The sequence below is a fragment of the Megascapheus bottae genome, chromosome 24, assembly GCF_031878675.1.
Source record: "Megascapheus bottae isolate mThoBot1 chromosome 24, mThoBot2.hap1, whole genome shotgun sequence".
NCBI lineage: Eukaryota > Metazoa > Chordata > Mammalia > Rodentia > Geomyidae > Megascapheus > Megascapheus bottae.
The window spans coordinates 22,498,132-22,508,129 of NC_143532.1; the positions used below are offsets into that span (position 1 = coordinate 22,498,132).

At 42.1% G+C, this 9,998-nt stretch overlaps 1 protein-coding gene across 4 annotated transcripts in view; it reads right to left on the reverse strand.

Moving 5' to 3' along the window:
• The window catches only part of Rbl2 (RB transcriptional corepressor like 2), a 71,734-nt gene extending 62,454 nt beyond the window's left edge, over nt 1–9,280 (reverse strand). For 3 of the 4 annotated variants that reach the window (XM_090357636.1, XM_090357637.1, XM_090357635.1), the window contains exons 1-3: nt 8,942–9,280; nt 4,511–4,641; nt 1,772–1,972 (exon numbers count right to left, since the gene is read on the reverse strand). In XM_090357636.1, coding sequence (XP_090213762.1) covers nt 1,772–1,972; nt 4,511–4,641; nt 8,942–9,184 — 575 coding nt within the window. In that variant the 5' untranslated portion in view covers nt 9,185–9,280. Of the gene's footprint in view, nt 1–1,771; nt 1,973–4,510; nt 4,642–8,229; nt 8,257–8,941 lie in introns of those variants that run through there. The other variant, XM_090357638.1, reaches the window with a different exon arrangement.
• Nucleotides 9,281–9,998: the final 718 nt, after the last annotated feature.

Here is a 9,998-nt window from a genome sequence, read left to right on the forward strand (position 1 = left end):
AAGTTCCTTATTAGAATTTCCTAATAAACACAAAACAAGTTCAATATGTAATCATTTTCTAGACTTTCCAAAGGAAATAGATAATCTGTATCTCTATAAATGATCACACTAATCTGGGTGGGTCATGCTTGTAATCCTAGCTACATCCTAAAGACTGATATTTGAGAATCACAGTTCAGAGCCAGCCTGGGCAGGAAAAGTCTACTCTTACCTCCAAAAATTATTTCAAAAAAGTTAAAAGTGACACTGTGTCTCAAGTGGTAGAGCGCTAGCCTTAAGGGAAAAAAAAAAAAAAGCTCAGGGACAGAGCCCAGGCCCTGAGTTCAAGTCTCAGGACTGGCACCAAAAAAAAAAAAAAAATCACCTTAGCTGAGAATCAAAGCAATTCTTGTATACAAAATTTAGAATGCCTAATTGTAAATCCTCAGTTCACCAAAACTCAAAATAAATTGGAACAGTTACTACCATACCAGTGTACACTATATACAAATGTAAATGTTTTGCTATTTTATTTTATGGTATATGAATGTATATTCATATAATACCATCCCATATATATGTGTATATCTATATATGTATATGTATGTATATGTGTGTGTGTGTGTGTGTGTGTGTGTGTGTGTGTGCATAAAACCTAATATACATACTAGGGTTTGAACTCAGGGACTGGGTGCTGTCCATAAGCTTTATTTCTCAAGGTGGACGCTCTACTACCTGGTAACTCCATTTCCAATTTTGAGGGATGTGGAGGTGGTTGTTTGGAGATTTGGGTGATTAGAAATAAAAGTCATATGCACTTTCCTGCCCAGACTGTCCTCAAACCATGATCCTCAGAGATCTCAAGCCTCCTAAATAGGATTATAGGAATGTGCCATTACCACCAGGCTTATATTATTAAGTTTATACTTACTGTAAACATCGTTCACAATTTGGGAAACTTTTTTACTTAGAGAAAAAAACTAATATTTGAGTAAAATCATTTTAAATCTTTGTCTATACTTTGCTTATCAATACTTTTTCTGTGTTCTTCAAAAAAAATTTCCAGAGGGTAAGGAAGTAGGAAGAAAAACATGCGAGGGAGTAACAATGCTGAACAAGAAATATACTTACTACCCTTATGTATGTAACTATAACCCCCATCACCTTGACAATTAAAATTTTTAAAAAAGAAAAATTTCCACAGTTACTTTATGAAAAAACTTTCATGTTAAAGGAGGAACATTTATGTCCCATATTTTCCTTAGTTATAAGGAAAGACAGAAGGCACTAACCCAGAGAGAGTTTTTGCAGACCTAGCAAAAAGAACAAATTCCTAATACTTTATTTTCTTATCTTCCCCCAATATGGTTTCTTTATATATCAATTAGGTATATATCAATTGTATATATAAATATATCAATTGTGTATATTAATATATGTATGTGTGTGATATATCAAAATGCATACAAGATGCCATTTCAAGCAGAATATTTAATATTACTCATTTTGAAATAGAAATCAAGTAATAGTCTGTGTAGTCAGTAGTAGAAAAAACATAGTGGTCAATATGTGGTCCAAGATTACAAAGAGAAAACTCTTAGAAAAAAAGATTATTTATGAAATCCTGTTATTTTTGAAGACTATAAAAATAAACTGAAAGTGGTGCTGTGGCTCAACATGGTAGAGCACTAGCCTTGAGCTGAAGAGCTCAGGGACAGTGCCCAGGCGGAGTTCAAGTCTCATGAGCCACCCCCCCCAAAAAAAGGTGCATTCTTAATAATATAAAACATACCTCTGTTTTCTTCCTCTTTGATGACGAGGTTGCTCCTCTTGGGGATATCTGAAAATGTCTTGAAAAATGGGTTCATATTTCTTAAAAATTACAGCAGAAACAGTAAAGTTTCTTTCTAATCTCTCAGTCCGTTCTCTGAAATGTGGGGGTAGATTTGCCATGTCTTCCCACTTCTTCATCTTGTTAAAAAATTCAATTAAGCTGATAGTAAAGATTTTAAAAATTTAGTATTTTTCAGAACAAAGTATATCAATATATATTAAAAGTAAATAAAAATTCATTAAATTACATTTAGACAGTAATATAAAACTACAACTCATCTCTGATGATCTCTTACAAACTAGCTTACTACTCTGATCCTCCCTTTTATAGATTAGTTGAGGCTTATTATTATATTATTATTAGTGTATGTGTATACATAAGTGCGCACATATGCCAGTCCTTGGGCTTGAACTCAGGGGCTGGGAGTTGTCTCTAAGCTGTTTTTGCTCAAGGTTAGCAGCTCTAGTACTTGAGCAACAGCTCCACTTCCAGATTTTTTTTTTTAATTGGTACTTTATTGAAGGCAAAAGTCTCACAGATTTTTCTGCCCAGGCTGGCTTCAAAACATGATCCTCAGATCTCAGCCTCCTGAATAGTTAGGATTACAGGCATGAGCTACCAGCACTTGGCAGTATTATGAAAAAAAATTGGGGGGGTGGGGTGGGTCATGGGGCTGGAACTGTGGGCTTAGGTGCTATCCCTGAGCTCTTCAGCTCCGGCTACATCCCTACCCCTTGAGTCACAGCACCACTTCCAGTTTTTTTAGTGGTTAATTAAAGAGTCTCACAGACTTTAGTGCCCAGGCTAGCTATGAACTGTAATCCTCAGATCTCAACCCCCTGAGTAGCTAGGTTAACAGGCGTGAGCCACTGCACCTGGCATGAAATACTTTTTTTTTCTTTTGCCAGTCCTAGGCCTTGAACTCAGGGCCTGAGCACTGTCCTTGGGCTTTCTCAAGGCTACAGCTATACCACTTGAGCTATAGCGCCACTTCTGGTTTTTTTCTGTGTGTCTGGTACCAAGGAATCGAACCCCGGTCTTCGTGCATGCTAGGCAAGCACTCTACCACTAGGCCAAACTCCTGGCCTATGAAATACTTTTTTTTAAAAACAAAGCAATAGTAGTAGCTCAGTAGAATACCTGCCTACTACCAAGGTCCTGAGCTCCATCCCCAGTCCTGAGGGTCAGAGTAGAGAAGACAACACAAGAACTAACACAGACACACCCAGCTACCAGTGCTAACAAATATTACCATAAGAATAAATTTTGCCAAGCTTGCTTCAATTTTTTAAAGAACTAAAATATTATAGAAACAGCCAGAATTCTCACTAAGACTCCTCTGTAATCCCATTCTCTACTCTTCTTCCCAGAAATAACTACCATTCTAAAATCAAGATACCTTCCCATCTATGGTTTCATGCTTACCACACCCACTGAACCATGGTGTACATGCTTTCACATTTTACATAAAGTATATTATGTTGTAAGCAGCATTCTGAAACTGCTTCTTACAATGTTTCTGAGGTTCATAAGTGTTGCCTTATGTAGATCTAACTTATTGCTTGAATTGCTAAAAAAAAAAAAAAAAACTCCTATTAATGTCATTTTTCTTTTCTTTTTTTCTTTTTTGCCAGTCCTGGGGCTTGAGCTGATGGCCTGAGTACCATCCTTGGGCTTTCTCAAGACTAGAGCTCTACACTTGAGCCACAGGACCACTTTGGGCTTTTTCTGTGTATGTGATACCAAGGAATAGAAGCCAGGGCTTCATGCACGCTAGGCAAGGACTCTACCACTAGGCCATACTCCTGGCCTTACCATGCTTTTTTTCATTCATTCACCCACAGAATATAGGGTTTTTGGTTTGGTTTTGGCTAGACCTAGGGCTTGAACTCAGGGCCTAGACACTGTCCTTGAGTTTTCTCAAGGCTTCATGCATGCTAGGAAAGTACCACTAGGCCATACTCCTGACCTGTTTCTAATTTTTTAAGACAAAAAAAAAAAAATGCTACAATAAACATGTTTTCATACAAGCATGTAGCAGTTTCCCCAAGGATGACCCCATGTGGAGAATGTGATGAATGTGATCTTCATTTTACTACACATTCCATGTATGTTAAGACACAGTCCTGTGCACACATCTAAGCATAATACTATTTACGTGACAGTCTATTTACCTTTTCAATGGAGTACATCTCCAAAAATTTCACAATATCCTTATTTAAATGTGTTCCAATATTATACAGTAGAAATAACCATTAAAATTAAATTCTTCCAAATAAATGCCTAATAACTGTAATGCAAATACATTGCATTAATATCAAATTACTAAAATATAATAACTACCAACTTTGAAACTCAAGGGAAAACCATGTCCTAGCTTTTAGCTCAGCAATCCACAAGTACAAATCCTCAGAAAACAATGAACAGACAATTGTCTCACTACAATTTTTTGAACTTTTTATCATATCCACTCTCCATTTTTTTTTCCCAGTCCTGGGCTTGAGCTCAGAGCCTGAGCACTGTCCTTGGAGTTTCTCAAGGCTAGAGCTCTACCACTTCCTCAGCACCACTTCCAGCTTTTTTCTATGTATGTGGTACCGAGGAATCAAACCCCGGTCTTCATGCATGCTAGGCAAGCACTCTACCACTAGGCCAAATTCCCGGCCCCACCTCCATTTTTTAAACTATAATAGTTACCTCTGCTCTGAACAGCGCAGGATTCTAGTTAAAGACACATAGTTTCCTTCAACTGTCCCTTTGCTTACAGTGGGAACAGATTTTCTGCAAGCCACATATAAGGCACATGCTAACCAATGAAGATCATTTCCCTGTAAAAGAAAACAGAGTTTTAGCTAAGGAGCTCTACTCTTCAATATAAAAATTCTTAGGTCTCAAGTGTTTTTATGTATATAGGGTACTGATGGACCTGTCCTACATGCTCTTCGTACAAAGTGTCACTGACATTCTTCCATGGGAGGTTCCCTCACCTTGAACTTGGGCAGTGCCTGAGTCCTCTTACACTGGGGTGGCCACTTCAGCTATTAACATAGGTAGAAGTGATGCTATGTAATTCAAAGACACATTCCATCTGTTTTTCTGGACATGTCCTTTGGGATTCTTAAACTAACATGTTAAAAAAAAAATACTCTGGCTGTCTATACCACATTAGAGACAGATCCTTTGGAGTGGTCAGTCATATGTAGATGTCCCAAAAGCCCAAAATGTGCCATTCCCTGGCTTCTTGAATCCTCTAGATGAAGAACCAAAAACTGTAAAGCAGAAACACGGCATCTACATTGTGCCCTGTCTGAATTTCAGAACTACAGAATTTGTGGACAAATTACTGTTTTATGTCACTATTAGGATAATTTAGTTCACAACTATACTGACTGAATAATATTGTTAATTACATGATTTTAAAATTTTGCTTAAGGTAGGGGGACCCTAGGGGGAGGGAAAGTGGGAGAAAAATGAGAGGGTAACACTGTTCAACAATAAATGTATGTATTACCTTACTTATGTAACTGTCACCCCTCTGTACATCACCTTTACAACAAAATAAAACTTTAAAAAAAAAGTTGCCTAAAATCTAGAACATTAAAAAAAGCAAATGCAAAATTATGCTTGAATGAACATTCTTGCCACTATTTTATACTTCATCAAAACATGCATAAATACATAACACTTGTATTATATGGACTAATATGGATGCACTACAAATCATTCAAAGAAAGTAAATTTTGGGGGGTAAGGACACCACTTCCAGTTTTCTGGTAGAATTGGAGATAAGAGTCTCACACATTTTCTTGTCTGGACTGGCTTTAAATTGTGATTCTCAGATCTAATCCTCCTGAGTAGCTAGGAATACAATACAGGCTTGAGCCATGGGCACCAGACAAAGTTTTAAAGTATTACTTCCAAAAGATCATCTGAGTTAGGCATGGTAGGATACATGTATAAATTCAAGCACTCAGGCAGCTAAAGCAGAGGGAATAGTATGCGGTCAGCCTGAGCTACAATATGTAAGTTTTTCTCTGCCTCTAAGGGTTAAATTGAAGGGAAGTAGTGTATCTAATGCTGGTCTACATTAAAAATATAAATTGGAAAGTCTCCATTTTTATTTACACATAAATTAGCTTAAAACCCAATTATAATATACTATACTTTTCTATTTTAAAAAAACAACAAAGGTGTTTGTATTAAACATATCTCTGAAAAATGATTTTACAAATTAGTGGGTGTGAAGTTAAAGATTTGAACCTATAGCTTTACCCATACTAAGCAAGAATTCTACCACTATAGTTACATCTGCAGCCACATGGTTTTATAATATTTTCCCTTGCTTTGTTTTTGCTTTGAATTGTTCTGATGTTTGACAGTATTGGGGATTGAACTCAGAGCCTCCAATCACTAGGCAAATGCTCTGCCACTTAAGCCACACTCAGTCCTCATTTACAAGATTTACAGTAACTTTAGCTTCCTAACTACTCAGTTCTTTTACTGTACATCCAGATCGCTGAGAAAATATAGTCACAACATTATCTTGTATTTTAAATAAATGGCCTAAAGAAGATACTCTATTATGGTCTATTTTGGTTATAGAGAATTTTCAACTACAACATTCCGCAAAAGGAGGAAAAAAAAGTCTTATATATGAGAATTTTATCCTGCTTGCAGGATAAATGGAACGGTAGAGTGATGTATAAAGTAATCTGTGCTAAAGAGGCTGCAGACAACAAGAATACACTCCTAGTTTAACACTAAAAAAAATAGTTAAGTAAATCCATGATACTAAAAATAATCACCCTCAAAAATAACAACTTATGGCCAAACAACCTATAATGTCAAGTATATCAGTTGAAAAGTTCGACTTTGTCATACACTAGGTTTAACACTAAGGGCTAGTTTTAGAGAGTCCATTTTGTAAGGACTGAGAGTATTAAATTAGCTGCAAGATTATAAAGCAAAGAAAATACAAATTTTCAAATTGTTCAATTCTATTACCAGTGTTATGTGTTAAACATATTGTGCACTTTATTTTCTATCTCACGAGGAGATTGCCAGACCACACTAACAAGCTCCTCAAGGGTAGGAGTGTTAGGTTTGGTTTTATCCCTAGCACTTACAATACTATGGCAAGTGATAAGTTTTCAAAAAAAATATTTGAGGCCGGGAGTTTGGCCTAGTGGTAGAGTGCTTGCCTAGCATGCACGAATACCCGGGTTCGATTCCTCGGCACCACATACATAGAAAAAAGCTGGAAGTGGTGCTGAGGCTCAAGTGGTAGAGCTCTATCCTTGAGAAAGTCCAAGGACAGTGCTCAGGCCATGAGCCCAAGCCCAAGACTGGCAAAAAAAAAAAAAAAATATTTGATAAGTGAACAAGTATTTATGCATTTGTTGAGTAAACTAAGAAGCTGAGACTAAAGTTTCACTAATGAGTAAAAATCAAGTAATCCAATATAGTTCCAAAAATAAGTTAACCACCTAATATATATCACAATGTATAACAATGAATAGCTCTGGGCTGGGAGTTTGGCCTAGTGGTTAAAGTGCTTGCCTAGCATGCATGAAGACCCCGGTTCGATTCCTCGGTACCACATACATAGAAAAAAGCTGGAAGTGGTGCTGAGGCTCAAGTGGTAGAGCTCTAGCCTTGAGAAAGTCCAAGGACAGTGCTCAGGCCCTGAGCTCAAGCCCAGGACTGGCAAAAAAAAAAAAAAAAAAAAAAAAAACAATGAATAGCTCTAAAATGAAATATCCCAACCATAGGGTGACTGTACTAATTTATAGGATCTTATTGAGGGCAAACAGAGCTTGTGTGAAGGCATCTAAACTAGCCTTTCAAGCTAAGAGTCCTTCTCTTTGCCTCACTAAGGGAAACTAGAAAGATCCAAAAGGAACAAACCGGACCTTTCATCAGGAAAAGGTCTCAATATGAAAACAAACTTTGTGCAGACAACACGTTACTCCAATATCCCAACCATTTTGGGGAGGGAGCCCAGGCTCTCCCCCTCCCCCCAGAAACAGAGTCACCAAGCACTCAGGGGACCGAGCTAGGAGTCACTTTAATAGCAGCACAGCAGCTCGTCTCCACCCTCGGACTGATGGAGGGCAGCCCCGATCTTAAGTGGGGCTGAGCTTTTTAAAGGTAAGCACCGCATGCGGATCCACCTGATGACATCACTTTGTGATGCCCACAGTCAAGCGCAAGGGTGAAACTGCACGCAGGTGGTCGAGGACCGAAAGCAGTTTTACAGAACAACACCATGTGGCAGCTACACTGGCAGGGCTGTTCATACAGTCACCTTAACCTGCTCAAAGCCATCGCTTTGAGATTCTGAAGCCGTGGCATCACTGTCTTTATTGTGTAGGTATCTTCAACCCGTGACGGAGGGAACCGGTAGCTGAACTTACATCTGTGAACATACGAACACACTCTAGTATAGCTAACACTTCCACCTCCTGAGCGGGATCCGAGGGCCTGCAAAGTGTTTCACAGCCGCACGCCAGGGCCGTCCGACGGCTGGTAACCGGTCGGGACTTCCGCGTCGGTTCCCATTGGCCCGCCGAGGGGAGGTGCCTGCGGAGTGGACGGGCACTGGCTGGGAGGGCCCGGCCGCCCCTCCTCGGCGAGCCCGGTGGGGAGAGAGGGACACAACAAACCCGCGTCACCCGGCTCCCAGAGAGGAGAGGCCCGCTCGCCGCTGGCTCACGGCGTGCCACGGACCCGCCCGCGGCTGAAGGGGGGAAGCAAGAGAGAACCCGAGGAGCGGCCGTCCCCGCCCTGCCTGCCCCCAACACCTGTTCACCCGGCCCACGCCGGGCCCGGGGACCCAAGGGGCCACGCACACCTTTCCCGCGCCCGCCCCTCGCAAGCATACCCCGAACCCCCCCCCACACACACACACCGGACCCCACAGGGAAGGGCGGCGCGACCAAACAGCGCTCGCCGCGGACGGCCCGGCGACGACCACGCCGGGGCGCGGGGCGCCGTGGGGGCGGCCTCCTCCCCCGGGGCCGGGCTCGGGCCCCGCGGGCCCCCGCTTCGGCGGAGCACCCCGCCGACTAGGCCCGACGGCCCTTCCGCGTCCACCCCCACCCCACCCCCGCCGAAGCCCGAGCTCACCTCCAGCGTGTAGCTCTCGCTCATGCTCCGGTAGCTGTCCCAGGCCTCAGCCCGCGCCGCCTCGTCCATGTTGAGGCTGCAGCACAGCTCGTCAAACCGCTGCTGGATCTGAGGGGTCGGTGACCCCGCTGGCGGTGCGGCGTCCTCGGCCTCTCCGTCTTCGTCCTCCTCCTCCTCCGAGGCTGCTGTCGCCGCCGGAGGAGGGGGCGGGGGTGGCGGTGACTGGTCTCCTCCGGACGGCATAGCACAGTCCTAAGCAGCCGGTCCTCAAGTCGGATGAGGGCCGGGGCCCTCAGCCATTCAAACCGTGAAGTGCCCGCCGGCCGGCCGCTCGCACCGCGACTGCGCCGTCGCTAACGGCGGTCTGCGTCACGAAGGCACCCGTAGATCGGAGCGTGGCCTGCTGGGAAATGTAGTCCAGGCAGGGAGCGCGCTGCAACCAAAAGCCATTGGTTAAAACAACAACAACAAAAAAACACCACAAACACACACGCGCGCGCGACCAGCTTGCGTTTTTCCTTTTGGGTTGACGTAAACCTCTATCTACGGTTTTTTAAAGTTGCTTCCTGACTGGTGAGACCATTCATCAGGCATTTGTCAAGAGGAATAAAGATTCAACAAATAATGACAGGGGTGGGATGACTATCCAAGCTGTTCCAATAACTTCATCGCCCGGATGCCTTTATCCAATAAATAAATAGATAAATAAGGATCATCGCAGGGACTCGGTGTTGCTCCCGATTCTTAGTTTCCTCCTGATTTAGTGATCCCTTCTGGTCTGAAGGTGTGACTCAAGTGGCAGAGTTTCTGGGAGATTTTTGCTCAGGCAGCTTTCAAACTATGATCCTCTAGGTCTCAGCCTCCTGAGTAGCTATAAGTACAGATGTGAGCAAGAGGGAGGTGCCTACCTCCTTATTCCCATATTAATATTAGGATGCCTTTCTTCACCAGAGCTGTCCCTGTCTCACAAAGTTCTGCAGGGAATTTAAGGTTTGTGGGAGGTGAGTTTATCTTGCAGCTAGACTTTATCCATCATTAGAGCCATCTGTTTTACTCT